Consider the following 19,894-nt stretch of genomic DNA (forward strand, 5'->3'; position numbering starts at 1 on the left):
CAGATTGCATGTCTGCACAGTGCACTGAATATAAGCAAACAATTCACAGCTGAGGTTTTGCCTTCATTGCATGACCATCATTATGTCAGTTAATCTTCACTAGCAGCCTATCCAAAGTTCAGTTCCATCACCTGAAGAAATAATAATAATAAGAGTTTGGGAACAGGATAGGGACTTGGAAAAAAGACCCCTTACTGAATGTTAAATGAAGATTCCTGCACCTCAGGTCTTTCCCTGCATAAATTGTTAACACTGTTGTTCCATTGGCATTCATGCACTTCAACACCATGAAGGTCAGGTCACCCTGCCTCCATCAAACATTTACAAATCAGGTGGGACAACACCACCCACACACAAGGATGCATACACAAGGCATTCTCCTTCTTTTGCACAGACAGCCTTTAAATTTTGGAGAAGGCGTGTTGCCTCAGGGCAGAAGCCACGTATCTAAAGAATTCCGGCAATCAAGAGAGAAGGAAACATCAGTCTTCATTAAACTGGCACTGTCAGCTGATTTAACTGGGCTGTTAAGACTTCCCCAGAGGTCTGGCACATGGTGAGAAATGGGAACCTAGTTGCGAGTGCTGTGAAGAAACTGCTTCAAGTATCTTAAATTTGCCAGGCAGTGTAAAATGGCGCCTTCACACTAAGCTTGAATTGAGGATGCTTTCCGAGCTCTACTGTTGGCAAGGATTTCAGCACTCTTCACAGACCTGGGAGATGAAATGAATTTCCTTCATTCGGTAAATTTCCAATTCTGTGCTGATCTATCTCTCTCCAGAATAATTTCCCCACATCAGAGTTTTTTAAAAATTTATATATTTATGTAAACCTTTTTTATGCTGTCCCTTATGCCTAGGTATCTCAGGACAGCACACAATACATAAAATTTGAATACAATAAAATCACATTGATAAATGACCTGATTCAATAAAAGTTTACATAAAAGACAAAATCAAAGCGACAGTACAAATGATAAAATATTAGTTTTTAAAATAGCGATTAAATAAAAAGGTTTTGACCTGGCACCGAAAAGAATATAAACTCGGCACCAGGTGCACCTCTCCAGGGAGCGCATTCCACAACCTGGGTGCCCTGGCAGAGAAGGCCCTGCTCTGGCCAGATGTTCTTTTTATCCCCTTCAGGGAGAGTTCCCAGAGCAGAGCCTCTCCCCCGCAGATCTTAAGGGGCATGAGGGTGTATAAGGGAAGAGGCATTCCTTCAGGTATCCCGGTCCCAAGCCGTTCAGGGCTTTATAGGTTAAAACCAGCACCTTGAATTGGGCCTGGACTTCAGCCAGAAGCTACTGTAGCTGGTAGAGGACTGGCGTTATGTGAGAATAAAGACCAGTCCCCATCAGCAACCTTACAGCTCTATTCTGTACCAGCTGAAGGGTCCGGACCATTTGCAAGGGCAGCCCCAGGTAGAGCACGTTACAATAATCCAGCCAGGAGGTTACCAGAGCATGAGTCACTGTTGCTAGGCATTGTTCATTCAGGTAAGGACACATCTGATGGCCAGCCGAAGCTGAAGGAAAGCATTCCTTGCTACCACTACTACCTGGAATTCCATTCACAGTTCTGGGTCAAGGAGTACTCCCAAGCTGCGGACCCTGTCCGTTAGAGGGAGTGCTACCCGATCCAGGACAAGATCAAAGTCACTTACCTGAAACCTCGATCTGCCCACCAACAGGTCTTATCTGGATTGAGGCTCAGTTTATTGGCCCTCATCCAGCTTATTACCTCGGCCAGGCACCTGTTCAGTACAGCCACCGCCTCACCGGGAGTAGATGTAAACGAGAGGTAGAGCTGGGTGTCATCAGCATACTGGTGACACCACAACCCAAACCTCCTAATGATCTCTCCCAGCAGTTTCATGTAGATGTTGAAGATCATGGGGGACAAAATAGAGTCCTGCGGAACCCCATGGCACAGCTGCCATGGCGCAGAGCCATAGTCCCCCAGCACCACCTTCTGGAATCGGCTGGCCAGGTAGGAGTGAAACCATTGCCAAGCAGAGCCTCCTACTCCTAACCCGGCCAGCCTATCCAGAAGGATACCATGGTATCAAAAGCCACTGAGAGGCACAGCAGAACCAACAAGAACACACTCCTCCTGTCCCTCTCCCTGCACAGGTCATCATACAGGGCAACCAGGACAGATTCAGTACCAAAGCCAGGTCTGAAGCTGGACTGAAATGGGTCCAGATAATAGTTTCATTCAAGAGTGCCAGGAGTTGTCCCGCCACCACCCGCTCTAACACCTTGCCCAAGAACGGGATGTTGGCCACCAGTCTGAAATTGGCAGCCACCTCTGGGTCCAAGGATGCCTTCTTCAGGACAGGCCTGATCACCACCTCCTTGAGGGGGGCAGGGACCCAGCCCTCCCTCAGAGAGGCATTGATAACCTCCTGGACCCAGGGACCTATCCCATGACTGGCTTCTTTAAGTGGCCAAGAGGGGCAAGGGTCCAGAAGCCAGGTGGTAGAATGTACCATTCCAAGCACCTAGTCCACATCATTGGGCCTCAATAACTGAAACTCATCCAATAATGATGGACCAGACGGCACTATGGACACTTCCCGTACTGGAATCAGATCAACTGTGGAGTCCAGATCATGGGGAATCTCAGCGATTTTATCCCTAAAGTGCTGGGCAAAGCCATCACAGTGGGCTGCTGAAGGTGCGACCGCTTCATTTTCCTGGCCAGAGGCCTCGCACCCCTCGGAAAAACTCCACTGGACAGCACTGTGAGGAAGCAACGGAAGCGGAGAAGAACTGCTTCTTTGCCGCCCTCACCGCCACAGCATAGGCTCGATAATGAGCACGTAAGTGTGTTTGTTCAGATTCATCCCGAGATTTCCTCTACCTGCACTCTAATCGTCTCCCGGCCTGCTTCATTGCCCACAACTCAGGCATATACTACAGTATACTAATAAAACCCATACGCAGTTTGTTGTAGCAATTTTTTCATAAGGAGGCTGCTATAGAAACTTATGATGAGCCTGAAGGGCATTGCTAATTTCAGTATCATAATTATGCCTCATTAATATTTTTCACAAACTGTGACATCAGGTCATCTCTAATAGATGAATTGTACATCTGTGCTACCATTTACAGCTTCCTATGTGAACATAAGAACTAATTAAGATACTGGCAGTCCTTGTAGAATGGGAATTATTCTTATATTTGCATGTCAAGGAAAAGGTATTCACTTGGTTTGCACAGAACAACAACCCAGAGTGTGGGTAAAGTATTGCGTGTGGAATCCTGGGCTGGCATTATGAATGAACTCTGAACTGTGTGTTAACTATGAGCTGTAAACCTCTTACAGCTCAGCAAAAGAGCTCATGGTTTGTTGCTGAGTTGTGAACTCTGGAAGTGTCTTCATGTGCCAATCTAGAATTATGGGGAGTTCAGGGGTTTTACCAGATTGTTGAGGCAGTGGGGAAGAATGGTTAAAGAAAAGCTGCACTTCATACTAGTATTACAGACTTTTGGGATACAGAGAGAGAATGGGCAAAGGAGTGAGATAATAAGTACCTCGGGAATTCATAAGGCAACTTGTGTTTTGCAAGAACTTTAATAAAAGGGGAAAGATATATCTGATCTGAAGAAAAAGCAGAGTATGCAAGATCATGTGGCATACGAAGCATGGATATGTTGTTTTGGTTAAGGCAACAGGTCATACTGTGTGTTGTCATTTTGTGCAAAGCATGTATAGGACATGGCTCAGTAGGTACGCTGGTGCATCTCCACCAGCACTGACCTTCAGAAAATACAGGTCCTTCAGGCAAAAAGAAGGAATTCAGCATGATTCAGGGAAACGTCACTCATGCTGGCAGTGACACAAACTATCACAGACTTGGAAACAATAGCAATAAGGAAAATGTGCCAAATTGGTTTTCGATTTTGGAAACTAACCCTAATATGCTAATAGAGGTGAACATTGAAAGTAGACAGAATTTTTTAGTAAGCCAGATTTATTGCTATTTTTAGTGGGACTGCTGTGTGTTTTTAACCTTAAAAGCTGCCAATCACTGCCTCTAATACTGAATTCAGTTGTAAGTTCCAGCAGAAATGGACGTAAAAGAGTACTATTGAGAAACAAGAGGCTGGGGGGTGGGGGGGGGGGGTTGGTATGCTTGAGGGAACCATGAGATTTGCAGATCTATACCCAAGTAGTTATGTAAACAAAACAAAGCAAAACTATGGGCAGGAAAAGAGGGTCGAACATGCTCAGTTGTTGTGAGATGTTGAGTTCCCACTGGAAAAGAAAAATGGAAGCTTGGTGGGTAGTGGAATGAAATGGATTGCCCTGGTTGAGCTATACCTTATAACAGCATGGACCCTGAATAGAACAGAGATATGGATTCACTGCACCATTCTGTCACTGGGAACGTGAGCAGGCATATTCCTTAATATAGACCATATGTTTTTCTTTATCTATTACAAGACAAATTCTGAACTGAATGACTATTTATAATAAGAACCTTTGTTAATGGAAACCACAGTTTGCACAACTGAAAATGTTTTCTAAAAACGCATATGCTGCCAAAAGGATGAGGTAACAGTGCACAGTCTTTTCTGATTTGGATAGAATCCGTTGGATAAGAGAGAGCCAGAGTGGTGTAGTGGTTAAGAGCATGGGACTGGGACTCAGAGGATCTGGGTTCGAGTCCCCGCTCAGCCATGGAGGCAACTGGGTGACTTTGGGCCAGTCACAGACTCACAGCCCAACCTACCTCACAGGGTTGCTGTTGTCTTGGGACAAGACTGAGAGCAGGAGTGAGAGGATGATGTAAGCCACTTTCAGTTCTTTAAAAAGGAAAAAAAAGGTAGGATATAAATCTAAGAAATACAAATAAATAACTAATAAGAGGATGAAGATTCTCCTTTCTTCAGGGAAGGTTTTCGTACAGCTGGGATGACCAAGTTATTGTGCATTGGCAGCATTTTAAGTCTTGCTTGGTGACAAATGAAACTCATTTGGCCAAAATCATAGCATTTGACATGGGTGTGTATGTGTTTAAACTGATTTCTGGTTATTTTGAGTTGTAATAGTGTCATATTTTCTTTTTTCTATCAAAAACTTTGTCCACAATGGTTAGATCCTCAGATTTTCTCATAAAGTGTGCAGAATTCTGATGTTCCTCTCTTAGCTTAAAACACACAGTTATGGAGCGTTGCAGGCATGCCTGCACCCTTTCACTTGCTGGGAGAGAGCAGACCAGGGACTCTTCAGTAGAGTAAAGTACATAAATCCAAACCAGGAAAAATGGACAAACCAGAATATTAATCCACTTTCAAATGGTGGTTTTAGATTCTGGCTTGTTCTAAAACTTAACTGCAGTTTTTTAGTTTAAAGTAGGGAATTATAGGTAATTGAAGACTTGGTGTGCTTGCTCATTCTTGCAGAAAGAGGAGTGAAGGGACTGTGTATGCAGTCAAAAGACTGATTCCTATTGCAGCTTATTAATAGTGGCCAGTATAAAAGTATCTGGGATACATTCCATCACCTTCATTCTAGTAAGATACTGTTTTTAATTTAAAAACCCAAAATATCACAAGAGCAGATGTAAATCTGGTTAAGAGATCAAAGGAAAGCCATGAGCTCATGCATTTAGCTTTTTCTCTTCTACTGTCATCTGCAAGCATTCCTTCTTTTTACCCAGATTAGAGTCAATATTTATGCTGATACTAACCATAGTTAGCTCTCTACATCATAAACTTTTAATCTGGGATTTGAAACCAGGATTGGAATAATTCTATGATTCTGTGAAGCTTGTTTGCAAATCCTGGCTAAGGTTAACCATGGTTACCTCAGGGGCAGAGCCACAACTTCAGTATATTTATCTAGGGAAGGGATGGAAAATTTGCACAGGTGAGAAGAGGAAGGGAACCCACATGCCTGCAGCATGCTCCCAATAACCCATTCATGATTAACACTGCTAGTATTACATACACACCATTTCATGGTATTCCCTTATAGTCTGCATATTTTGAAGTGCTTTACTTTTTTCCTGTTCTTTATTCATCCCCAAAGTGAGTAAATATGGAACAACTTCCCTCTTACATTTTGTCAATACCCTCTTTGGCCAAGATGATTCTAAACTTTGGTATTGCACAATGCAATAAATGTCAATAAGTAAACACCTCCATGATCCTGTATTTGTAAAGTAATTCCATAAAACAAGCTGTTTGAGGCCTCCATTAATCAGTTACACATCCAGTTTTGTGTTTTTTTTCCCCATTTCCCCCATAGTAATGGAATAGCTCTGGTAAAAGGAAACATAGTACAAGAAATTAAGAACCAGTAGTGTGCTCTCTCTCTCTCTCCTTCTCATATTCTTTCCCTTGATTTGTATATACTAGAAAAGTGTCTGATATTTTGAGGGAAGGCTCCTGTAGTGGAAGAACACCTGAAGGAACTGCATTACACATGGCTTGCATTTCAAGCCGCCCAGTATCAAGCATAGTGGACAGGATGTGGCCCTCCTGCACATTTGACCCCAGGGGTTGTGCTTTACTTCTCTATGTAGGAACAAAGTACAGCTAGGAGCAAATAAATTATGTACTTGACCACAGCTGATCTGAAAGGCCTCTCCTTAAGCCTGTATATGTGTGTATCCCCATCCTGTGTCCTGCTTCTTGAATGTGCCAGATTGTGGAGGAATGTTAAGGAGCAGCTTTTACTGAAAATGAGCAAAATGTCCATCCAATGACTATTTTGTTTGTAAGGCCATGATAAAATACCTTTTATTATGTTAATCTTACTGTTATTATGAAAACTCTGGGGTGGTTTTGGAAGAATGAATGAACTGTAACTTCCAAGTAAAGGTATTTTTCTGCATTATTGCTGATTTTGAAGACCCAGGTTGCAGTCTGACAAGAATATAGGCTGGAATAGTGTCCCAGACTTCATTATATCTCATAACAGTTTTAAGAATGTATCAAGAGACTGTTTGCCCATACAGAGCTCTGGAAGAGAGAAGGTTGTGGCAAAAGGGATGGAATTCTGTCTCGGGCAGCCTGCACACCTTCATTCAGGAGTAAGTCTAGGGCTATTGCAAGGAATCAGATGGGGTGCATGGGAGCAGGACTGGGCCAGAAGAAGGTCGTCGGCAAGACCTCAGCAAGCATATTCTTAGCATCTGTTTTCCACATAGGGAAGGAATCAGAGCACCTTCACCATCACCTCTGCTGCTTCCTTGGGCTTGAGGACCCTGAGGTGATCAGGTGGTCCTGGCAGTGGACAGGATAGGTGCTTTTAGTGTCCTTGAGTGTTCTGGATGTGCTTGCAAGTAGGTTCACAACACTGACTTTTGCCCACACTTGTTTCAGTGAGCAAAGCCCCTCTCTGGGCTAATAGAAGGATATTGAATATGCCATGCAGAAAGGGTGGTCAGTGGAACCCACAGAGTTTATTAAGACTTACTGCCAAGTATGTGTGTGTAGGACTTCTGCCTGAGTTTTGAACTCGTTATAATTAAGGTTCTAGATACATGAAAAGGGGGTCCTTCCCTTAGGACCAGAAGAGATTCACAGGCACCATTTTGTATTTGGAATGTGAGATGTCATCCCACATACATGGCACCATCCCATGCATGAACTTCTTGGAGCAGAATAACATACACATTCCTTCTTTTGCTAAATGCATTTGCTTGACGGTCAGAGAGTTCTCCCAAACCGAGTTTTTCTGATTGTTGATATGAACTGAACCAGGGTGGCAGGGTGGTGAGTGGAATGATCAGGCATGGGTGTATATTCTACTGGTTTGAGTTAAGAACTTAAGAAGAGCTAAGCTGGGTCATACCAAGGGTCTGTCTAGTCCAACATTCGGTTCCTATGGTAGCTGTCCAGTTGCCCACAGGATCCCACAAGCAGGATAAGTGTGCAGGTACACTCTCACCAATGTTCCCCAGCACCCGGTGTCCATAAACATCCTGTCTCTGCTACTGAAGGTGGCGCACAGCCATCCAGGCAAATAGCCATTGATACCCTTAATTTGTCCAATCCCCTTAAAAAGCCCCTAAACTGAATCCCACAGTATAACTATGCATGGTGTGAAGAAGTAGTAGCCTTTTTCTGTCCTGAATCTCCCACCAATCAGCCTCATTTGATGACCCTGATTTCTAGTGTTACAGGAAAAGGAGAAAAATGTCTCTCTTTCCACTGTCTGTGCACCATGCATCATCCTGTACACTTCTATCATGTCTCCCCTTGCTTGCCTTTTTTCCAAAGTTAAATAATCTCAGCTATTGTAACCTTTCCTCAGAGAGGAGCTGCTCCAACCCTTTGATCATTTTAGCTGCCCTTTCCTGCACTTTTTACAGCTCTCCAATATTCTTTCTTTAGATGTGGTGACTGGAACTGTACACAGTATTTTAAGTGAGGTCACACCATAGATTTGTATAAGGGCAGTATGACATTTTTAAAAAATATTCTCTTCAGGAGAATAACTCCTCTGTAAAGGAAGAAAGAAGACTCTGTACTTATTCTGCCAAGGAGATCTGTGCATGGAAGCAAATGCCACTGTACACAAAGCCTTGTTACACTTTTGTAGACATTCAAAGACTATAACAAATGCATGTGAACTGTCAGGGAAGTGATATCACGGCAGCAGGTTCTGCTGCTGAACCAGCAAGTATTTAAATGTTTGAAGAGAGCCAGCCTGTACGCAAACATATGCATGTATGCTCCCTTCAGTTGTTTCAATGAATGCATGTAGACTGGGGTGCAGCCTGGCTCTGTGCTCCCCCTTTCTTGCGCATTTATTTCCCGCCCCCTCTAAAGTGTGTAAAGGCTTATCTAGCCTTCATGGACAAGCATTACAATAACACATGCTAAGTAGATGCACGTATAGAAGAAGGATATAGGTTCCTATTCAGAGCTACTAATGGTTGCACTTAAATGCAGCTTGATCTGTGCCCCAGAATTCAAACAATGAAATAAGTATGCCATCCGCTTTAAAAGATGCATTCCCGTTTAAATGGGTGGGGTTCACTGTGGTATGTTCAGAACTGTTGATGGAGAAAAGAGCCACTCTGTTCTGGGTTTACTGCGAGGGTGCTAGTGCGTGTACACTATTCACAATGGTTTTTGTCAGATGTGTATTTGGTATTTGACCCTGGATACATTTTTCAGCCAAACCTATGACGTTAAGTGAATTAACCCTCACTCAGCTCTAGTTCTTACTCAATTTCAATAGATATTCTGTAGCTTTCATAAGGCTCATTTCTCATTTGAACAACTTTCATTTACAAGCAAGCACAAACATCACTTCATAAAAGCCCTAATACATGAAGAATTCTTAACTTTCCCTACTAACAAATTGGATATAGACGTCCTGGAAATCCTGGACTAAACTAATGTATATTTTTTGGTTCAGTTGTAGAAACATGTAAAGATTTTACATGTTACTCACTGAGTGACATATGCAACACAACCGTTAGCAAAAGTTGTTCAAGTGCAAGTTTGAGTAAACTTAGATCCTCTATTTCAAGGCACTTTCAAAGAAAACCTTGAGAAAGGGAATCTCCTTGTATGTCATTCTTCTATTTCCTGTAGCTGCAGAATTTCAGTCTTTCTTGGAACAACAAAAAGGCATAGGATGTGACTGCAACCATGTCTTGCAGGCTTAATGTAAATGTAGCTTTGGATTCCACCTGGGAGCGAACCTACCAAGGAACAAAATAAGGAAAGACTAATACACAAAGCAATATAATGAGCAAATTCAGTCCCATTCATGGCAAGAGTTCACTGTGAATTGGGCTGACAGTGGCATCAGCTTGCCTTTATTCTTTCCTTAACTTTGGGTTTCTCCAGACCACTCCTTTTCTTCCACAGGTGCTTGGTTACAAACTCACATTCAGTACAAGAAATAGAAGGACAAGATATTGACTAGCTTATAAATATTAGCCATTGACTGTTACAGCAAAGATTGTAGTGAGCAGTTACCATGAAAAAATGCTTATGGAGTATACAGCATAAACTGCTCTTTGTAAGAAAATGATAGGAAATCCTTCCAAGAAGCTAAACTTGCTACATTTTGTTGTGGATAAAGGATTTATTGTTATTATATTATATATTTATTGTTATTATTATAATCAGCAACTATTGGCATATAATGTCCAGTGTTCTATTGCTTCATAGTATTATACATATTCTGTTTTGAAAATGTCATCTGATTACTTTGTTCAATAGAGGATGGTCATAAAATGATGCAATTAAAATAATGTGAATAATAACTGATATAATTCTGCTCATTTTTCCCTCTAGGGGGATAGCTCTTATGTGAAGGACCGCTGGTGTGTGTTTGATGGATTCATGGTCTTTTGTCTTTGGGTGTCATTAGTTTTACAGGTAATTTATATTTTGTTACAATGAGAGCAAAAGTACATGTTCACTTCCAACAGGATTCTGAGACATATTTAAGGGAAAATAAACTAACTAAAACACTCTTGAGATCCTCTTCTCTTCCAATAACAAGTATTTTTCCAGTAGGGTTGGTTTCATTCCTTGGAACTAGGCCAAGCAGGAAGATTCTGTCAAGGCCCAGTATTTGACACAATGGTCTTTCTGAACTAAAACAATGCTCTCTGCTCCCCAACTTCTTTCACGTCACAGTGTACCTCTGTATTGCACAATTGTTTGCAGAATCGGTTGAATACAGTATTTGTACCAGTTTGTAAAAACAGTTTCCAAGAACACCAGAAACTGACATACATGCAGTCCTATCTTTGGTCCATTTATGCTGGGATTGTCAACACTGACTGGTGGAGGCTCTCCCGCATTTCAGACTGGAGTCTTTCCCAGACCTGCCTGAGAAAGAAGGGGGATGAACCTGGGATTTCTGCTTGCATTTATCTCTGAACAATGGCACGTCCAGGACAGCAGTTTGGGCACTTAATTGTCTGAAATGCAGAGACAGCAGCATTACCTTCAGCTTTTCTGAGTTCTCTCAGTTAGAAGACATTCTCCTGGATAGGATAGTTGCTGGCCAAAGCTGAAGTGGGAAACAATTTATTGATTTATTTCTTCTGCAGAAACCCCAAATGTGCATTTTGGTAAAAGTTGGCTTATATGTGCAAATGTCAATAAACTATTCATAGCCTGGATGAGGTTTTCTGAGAAAAAAATCAGTATAATTGGAAAATAATCTGTAATACTAATGCATACATTAAGATCAATGCACATAATTTAAGCTATTTCAGACTTTGATAAATCAATGCATTGTCATTTTTTCCAAAGATTCTGAGGATGCAGTCTCCTTGCTCAGTAGATCCCCATCTTCCTGCTTGGCACATGTGTGTACAGTGTGATATATTAACTGTTACTTGGAACAACAAGCCCACACACTTCTGTTTCTTTGTACAGTTCTCCAGTTCAGCCTACTATGTGTACACGGCTGTACATTAACAGGGAGGGTTTATGTGGCCTCTCCTTGAATATCCCAGCAGTCCAAATTTGAGTGTTTTTAGATTGCAGTATGGTTCCTTCTTCTTTCCTGATAGATTATTTTAATTCCCATTTGTAGCTGCAATTTCACAGATCAGACAATTGACATTTTATGTTCCAAAGATGAGTTGCTTGAATTGTAAAAACTCAGTTGCTAAAGGCACTTTGTTCAAGAAATATGGAAATCGTTCAGCTAAAAAAATATTATGAACATTGACATTGAAAACACACTGTTCTGGAAATTGTATTATTTTGTGGAAAGAATAATAAGGTAAAAATCACTAAAAAGAACAGTGGTGTGATCAGAGAGGAAAAGGCATTTAGAGGAAAAAAGATGTTTCTTTTCTTCCCAGGTGTTTGAAATTGCTGAGATAGTTGATCAAATGTCACCTTGGGGCATGTTGAGGATCCCACGGCCACTTATCATGATTCGAGCATTCCGGATCTATTTCCGCTTTGAGTTGCCAAGAACCAGAATAACTAACATTTTAAAGTAAGTGGGCTCTTTACCTTCAGTTTTAAAGTGTTGCTTTACTAATTCTGGGCACCATTGTATAAGAATGGACTGGGACAGGAGGCTGCCTTCTGATGTTTGGTATTATTCAAACTACCTTTTATCACTTATTTCATATACAGAGGGTGCCAAAAAAAGTATACACATTTTAAGAAAGGAAAAAAACTGTATTAAAAACTGTCGCATGGTGACACCAACATTCGATTAACGCCAACTTTTGAGCAAACATCATACTACACATTGCTACCATAATTCGATTCAACTTTGAAAAGTAATACATAGATAATATCTCTTAAAATGTGTATACATTTTTTGGCATCCCCTGTATATATGAGGTATTCACTATTGGGAAGATGGCATAGGATTTTGAAGAAATACCAGACCCACCTACTGTTCTTTTTAACTACTAGAAGGAAAAAGTTTTTTAAAAAATCAAGAAGGTATCTCATTGGAACTGCACTGATATGGATGTAGCTACTGATGTCATAAAACTGAAGTGACCAGAGTACTGAAGGAGCAATTTGATCCAGGTTTAGGCCAGAAATAAAAGGCCTTTGATCTCCAGCATGTCTTACCAGGATTGCACCCTAACTGAACTTGCATAGGATTATGCCCTAAGTAAACTCTATGTTGTAAGCCGCCCCGAGGCTTCGGCGAATGGGGCGGCATAAAAATGTTTTAATAAAATAAATAAATAAATAAACTTCCTTCCTGTTGATTTTTTTTTCGCATACTGCATTTTTGGTGTATAGTTAAGATTGTGAAAATTTCTATCTAGCAAGTAATGCAAGAAGGAGATAGACAATGCATCATAGAGATGCATTGTTAAAGAAGCATGATTTTCCACAGCACCCAGAGCAAGCCATCGCTGGATTGGTATTGGAGACTGACTCATGGCAGATGCACATGAACCACTGAAAGAGGGAAAAGGGTGCATTTGGCAGAGTTGCCCCAGGACTGCCGCACTTAGGGTGCCATCTGCAATATGATTCCTGTGAAGATTATGTAGAGAGGCTGGCTTCAGATCAGAGAGAGTTTAAAACTAAATAACTGCTATAATGTTGACATTTTGAAAGAAGAGAAGTACACTCTTCTGCTCATCCCCAGAATGTCTATGAATGACTGAAAAATTGCATTATTGACAATGTTGCAGAGTTTGTATGTGGGACAGCAAACAAAGAACCTGGTCTTCATTTATTTTATGGAATAGATTTACAAAAAGTACAATAGTTTTTTCTTGTAATATTGTAATATTTTGTATTTAAATTATGATGGTCATATATATATGTGTGGAGTGTGTGTGTGTGTGTGCGCACGCACATGCACCCATGTGCATATATGCTTGCCTGCATTAACATGCATTTTGTGCTATATAGTCAAGCATATTGTATAATATGATCAAAAAGTTCTTACTGGATTAGTTCATACTATGTTCAATTCTAATTATAATGCCTTGCAAAACTATTTATTAACATTCTGTTGTGTTACAGCCTGGAATTGAAATGAGCTGGCATTGTAACCACTTCATGCCCATAATATACTCAAAATTGCTAAGGTGCAAAATATTTTTAGTGTGACACAAAAGTTAAGTGAACAGGAAAACCCTGCCATTTGTAAGTGGCCTGAGTATTCACCCCACAAGGCAATACTTGACAGAAATATCACTAGCAGCAATTCCACCTGGGAGTTCTGTTGGGTAAGTCTGTGTCTCCTGCCCACATCTGGATCCTGCAACAGTTGCCCGCTCAGCCTGATAAAACTTCTCCAGCTCTGCCAGGCGCAATGAACAGCAGCTTGCAAGTCTTGCCTCAGGTTCTCAGTTGATTGAGGTCTGGCTTTAAATGGCCATTAAAAGATATAACCACTCCAGTGTTAATTTGGCTGTGTGTTTAGGGTCATTGTTCTGCTGGAAGATGAACTCTCATCCTCAGTCGCCACTCTGTTCTAGACTGAAACAACTTTTCCTCTAGTAATGCCCTACACTTGGCCTCATCCATCTTGCCCTCAGTCCTGAGCAGTCCTCCATTCCCTAGTGAGGAACAGTATTTCCAGAACATGATGCTGCCACCACGATGGTGGTTCACTATAGGAATAATGTTCCTGGGTCAAGGAGCACTGTTGGCTTTGTGTCACATGTAGCATTTTGCAGCAAAGCCAAAAATTTCAATGTTGCCCTTTTCTCAAATGTTTGTTGTGTCCCCCACACAGCAAACTCCAAAGGGGTGTTGTTTCCACAGTGGTTTTTCACTGTACCACAAAGCCGAGCTTTCTGGAGCCTCTGGCTGATAATTGTCCCTCGGATGTTTTCTCTAGTCTCAGCTGTGGATCTCTCCAGCTCCTTGAAGGTTCTTTTTGGTCTCTTGGTTGCTTATCTGATTAATGCCCACCTTACCCAATCTCAGAGGTTTGGTGGAGAGCCTTCTCTAGGCAGAGCTGAGGCTAAGCCTCATTCTTTCTATTTTGTAAAAATGGATTTAATAGGAAGTTTTGAGGGACATTCATATTGCAGTGAGTTTGCTTTTTGTTTTAATAACCCAACCTTGACTGGTGCTTCTGTACAACTTTATCCCGCAGTTCTTTTGACTTCTCCCTGGTCTTTGTGATGCTGTATGTTTAGATACGCATTGTAACCAATAAGGATGCTTCCATAAACAGGTGCGTTTAATTTGAGATCACATGGCATTGGAATGGCACACAGGCAGATGCTGTTAAATTACAGTACGCTACTTCTGCAGGCAGTGAAGTGCACCAGAGTTTTCACGCCACAGCAAAGGAGGCAAATACTTTTTCAACCATCAAGTACACAGTTTGCTTCTGTGTACTTAACTTTTGTGCCACGACAAAAATATTTTTCATCTTCACAATGTTGAGTATCTTCTGTATATCAAGTAGTAACAATACCAATTAAATCCATTTTAATGCCAGGTTGTAACACAACAAAATGTGGAGAGGGCAATGGGGGGAATATTTCTGCAAGGCACTGTATATATAGTAGATACAAACTAATTACAGAATTATTTTATAATTATACATGATATAATTATTTTGATAATTTCTATACATAATACAACCTAAAAATTAAGGAAAGGAAGGTGGACAGAAATGCACATGTGGTTGAGGATTGTTGAATGCTCCAGTACTTCCTGCCCACTCAAGACCAATGTATGTTTCAGTGTCAGAGCTAAGCTATGAGAAAACCATGTGAAGAGAAGCTAGGGATGAGTTAGCCATGGTCTGGCGACTGCTGGGTGCTCCCCACCTACATGCTTCTCTTGATATGTGAAAAGAGAACACAGTGCCTTCTTTCTGTGTGATTCCCAAATGATACCTTGACAATTTGTGAATGGGTTAATCCTGCTCCAGCCTGCCTTTATCTTCCTCTGGAGGTCTTTTGCTTCTTTTTGCTTTTTGAAAGCGCAACCCAGCTCTGTGTTTTCAAGGGCTAAACTGCACATTTATCCTTCCATCGTAAGGCTCTCCTCTACACATCCAGTTCATGTGGATGGCATGTGGTACTGCTGGCCCTGAAAAGAGACTCACGGAAGCCAAAGCATGTGCATTACGGCGGGGTTGGGGGATTATATTTTTATGCAAGAATGGAAAGGTAATGAAGCTAATGGGGCAGTGGGCCCTGCCCACTAGGTTTATATTTTTAATGCATTTTATAGGAGCCTATTCAAGGCACTTCAAAAATAAATCAACAACAATAGAGTACAAATTTCTTCTAGATGGTTTCTTATTCTACACACATTTAATGTATGCCACCTTCTTTTTTCATAGGCGTTCTGGTGAACAAATCTGGAGTGTGTCAATATTCCTTTTGTTCTTTCTGCTTCTATATGGAATTTTGGGGGTTCAGATGTTTGGACCTTTCACATATCATTGTGTAACAAATGATACAAAGCCAGGGTAAGTCGAAATCAGGATTTCTCTAATTTTGGTCTAGTGTTCTTCTCTCTGGAGCAGAAGTGGGGAACATTTTTCAGTCAGAGGGACACATTCTTGCCCCACTAATCATGGGGCCCCATGGCAGGGCAGCCACCCTCTCTTTCATCCATACATGCAATTCATCCATATCCCTTCTCCCTCCCTTTCTCTCACACACATATATACCCAGACTCCTTCTCTCCCTTGCTAATATGCTTTATGTGGGGCAGCCTTTAAAAATAGACCAGTGAATTCATCTGGTTCAAAATTAGGCCACACGTTTAGTAGCAGGGATTTGTTTGTGGGCCCACACATCAGTTCTGGACAAACTACACTGGTTGCCAGTGGAAGTCAGGGCTCAGTTCAAGTGCTTGTTTAGACATATAAATGGCTTAGCATCTGGCTACCTGAAGGACCATCTCCCATACCTACCCTCCATTAAGATCTGGGCAGGAGGTCCTTCTAGTAGAAGAAGGGCCTTCTTGGTGATTACCCCCTTTGATGGAATAGGCTCCTCAGAGAGATTTGCCTAGTGCCAATATATTCACTTTTCAGTGCCAGGCAAAAACATTTTTCTTTATCAGGTATTTTAACAACTGATTTTAATTTATTTATCACTAATAATGTATATGGTTGTCCTTTTAAGGTGCCATATTTTTAAATGGCCATTATAGAAACATAGAAACAGAGTGAGTCAGAAGGGACCTCCTGGACCATCTAGTCTGACCCTCGGCTCCAGCCGGCTCCACTCACGACATGCTCACCATGTGGACGTCCAAGCCTATCCTTGAATATCCACCCTGATCCCACACTGATGGGGCCTCAACGACCTCCCGTGGAAGCCCATTCCACACCCTCGGGATCCTAACTGTCAGGAAGTGCTTCCTGGCATCCAAATGGAACCTTGGCTCCCTGAGCTTTGCTACATTGGAGCGCGTCCTGCCTTCCTCTGCAGGGGAGAACAGGTCTCTACCCATCCCTATGTGACACCCCCTCACATACCTATATGTCACCAACATATCCCCTCTGAGTCTCCTCTTCTCCAGGCTGAAGAGACCCAGTTCCCTCGGTCTCGCCTCATACGGCATCCCCTGCAAACTGGCCACCAACCTTGTGGCCCTACGCTGCACTGACTCTAACCTGGCTATATCCTTTCTGTAATGAGGGGCCCAAAACTGAGCACAATACTCCAGTTGCAGGCGCACCAGAGTCATATAGAGTGGTAGTAATACCTCTCTCGATCTAGAAGCCACACTTCTGGCTATGCAACCAAGGGTGGTGTTCGCCCTCTTGACCACCGCATCACCTTAGCCTGCAGTCAACCAGTAGCCCGAGGTCTCTTTCACAAGTACGGTTGCTGTTTTATTATGATGTTTTTGTTGTTTTGTTGCTATTAAGAATTGTGTTTTGATTACTGTAGTGAGCCACTTAGATATCCCTGTTGGAATAGCAGGAGGCATACAAGTGTAAAAATAAATAATCAAGTAAATAAATAATGCACTCTCACGGGCGCATATATACAGTTCCTCCTTCAGCACTGCTCAGTTGTAGGGAATGGGGCATGATCATGAGGAAAGGAGGTTAAAAGGCCCCCTCCCAGGGCTCCCTCACCAGCTCAGGACACAGCTAAGCAGAGGCCAAGAAGAATCTGCTTCAGCAGCCCAGTGAATGTCTCTACTGGCTTACCAAGGTGAGATGAATACTCTGCCCCATATGCCTGACCGAACTGATGAACCGGATTCCTCATTGTTTGCTGCTCAGCTGTTTCTTGAACACGCAAGAAGGGAGGCTGAAACACCTCCTTCCTGCAATCTCACCCCTACTTGCTGCTCAGGAAATAGCAGAGCAGTGGCAAAGAGGAAGCTGGTCTGTCTAGAGCTCCCACCACAGTGTGCTGCTGGCATCTTGATGTAGAGCTAAACTAGGACCAGAAAGATCACATGGAAGGAATCCTTCAAGCAAGATATTGAGGAGCAAAACAGGTCTTCTAGAGGAATGATTTGGCTTGATTTGGGGGGTTCAACTGAGTCTTTGTCATGAAATAGCTGCCTCTTTGGGGGCTTAGCATCATTGTTTCCTGGTAAAATTAGAAGGTTAAACTAGAGTTTGGGGCAAGGAATGTTTCCCATGGAGAGAAGAGTAGAAGTGCTCCACAGAAATTTCCAATGCATGCTGGAAGCCAGGTATGATTTTCTGCATGTTACTCCGACAAGAAGCAGTTCATGACTGAGCCTTAAGTAGGGGGTTGGTGTCGTGAGGCACAGTCTTCCTCCTGAGTAAACATGCTGCTCCAGAGTTCCTTCTTATTTATTTATTTATTTATTTTTATTTTTCAATTTATATCCTGCCTTTTTCCTACAAAGGGCTCAAGGCAGCTTACATCATTCTCCTACTCCATCTCATCCCCACAACAACAACCCTGTGAGGTAGGTTGGGCTGAGAGTCTGTGACTGGCCCAAAGTCACCCAGTTGGCTCCATGGCCGAGCGGGGACTAGAACCCAGATCTCCTGAGTCCAGTCCCATGCTCTTAACCACTACACCACACTGGCTCTCTTACAAGGCTTTATTGTTACAGGCCCCTATTGTTGCACATTTCTGAGTGCAGCACTTCACCCAGAGTAAAGTGCTGAGCCCTCTCTAACACCTCTCAGCCTCCACCCCTCTTATAGCACTTTCCTCTATGCCAACCAAGAGGTGGGCCACTGTGATACCTCACCTGCCAGTGCGCCTCCTGCTGCTTCATTGACTGAGTCTCCCACTCAGCAGGCAGCATCACCTCCTCGGGGGAGGGACAGACTGCTCATCTCTTAGCCAGATCCCAAGTTCTCCCATTGGCAGATTGGGGCTCTTGTCAGCCTCAGCTCCCAACTCCACCTCCTGCTGTGTTATCTCCCCATTTCCAGAAGATGGGCTGGCTGTCATCTCCACCCTCCTGGGTAACCCTCTTGGGGCCTCGGGCATTTCCCGGCTGTGATCTGATGCTGTAGTTTGCTGCAACTCCAGAACTACTCCATCTTGCTGTCCAAACTTCCATTCCCATCAAAGTTATAAACTGGTCTTCATGGCTGCACTGTTCAAAGCAAAAGAATGACAATGCAAGGGAGAAGGTCCCTCAGTTCTTTCTGAGCAGGTGGGGCCTCATTATGCTCCTCTCTAACCACGTTCTTTTCCTGAACAATTAAATCAGGAGCTTCGTCTCAGGACAAGAAATCAGGATACTCTTAGGATGAGGACTTGGGATGTAGTCCTTGCCCCAAGAATTCTCAAATTCTCAACAACAAACACCCCTCTAGATACCAGCTATAAAAAGGCAATTAAAATTTCCAAGATGCCATGCAAATGTGTATGGAACATGCATCTAAGGATCATCTAGTGGTTCTCTGTAGGATATTGCCTGTATGTCAGAGTTCTCCTTTCTTCCAGAGCCTGATTGATCAGGGCAGAAAAAAGGCTGTTCCAATAGCTCCCTCACACACACACACACACACACACACACACACACACACACACACTTTACCTCCTATATATTTTAAAATTCTGGTAGTTTTATTTGTTTAGCCCACTCTGCTAGTTGGAGATTTTAATGGAGTAAAATTGTACGTGTTTTTCTTTTACTATTTTTGTTGTTTTTGTTTTAAATTGTAAGCCACACCGAGAAACATGTTATAAAGAGCAGTATATAAATTAACTACATGAATGACCCAATGGAAATAAATACAGAGAGAAAGTAAGAAAGTTCAGAGATAGCTTGGACCAGCTTCCAATGCATTTGGAGATTTCCAAATCCCAAGTCAGCTATTATTTGATTCCCACACCTCCCATTGCTGCTATCATTACTGGCAATTAAATGGCTCCTTTCAACCACAGGTGGCTGAAAGAAGGGTGCTAATTCCCTCTTTTCACATATTGTTGATTCCAGTTGCTCTGTCTTTTGTAGCACTTTTCAAAACATGACCCATAAGAACATGGGAAGTAATCTTTAGCTGGTTAATGA

The 19,894-nt window shown here is 42.3% G+C and overlaps 1 protein-coding gene across 2 annotated transcripts in view; it reads left to right on the forward strand.

Moving 5' to 3' along the window:
- Positions 1-19,894, forward strand: part of NALCN (sodium leak channel, non-selective) — a 258,037-nt gene that overhangs the window by 23,255 nt on the left and 214,888 nt on the right. For both annotated transcript variants that reach the window (XM_044428777.1, XM_044428778.1), the window contains exons 3-5: positions 10,280-10,363; positions 11,812-11,951; positions 15,753-15,881. In XM_044428777.1, coding sequence (XP_044284712.1) covers positions 10,280-10,363; positions 11,812-11,951; positions 15,753-15,881 — 353 coding nt within the window. The remainder of the gene's footprint in view (positions 1-10,279; positions 10,364-11,811; positions 11,952-15,752; positions 15,882-19,894) is intronic.

Source organism: Varanus komodoensis, unplaced genomic scaffold (genome assembly GCF_004798865.1).
Source record: "Varanus komodoensis strain SLA01 unplaced genomic scaffold, ASM479886v1 scaffold2, whole genome shotgun sequence".
Lineage (NCBI taxonomy): Eukaryota > Metazoa > Chordata > Lepidosauria > Squamata > Varanidae > Varanus > Varanus komodoensis.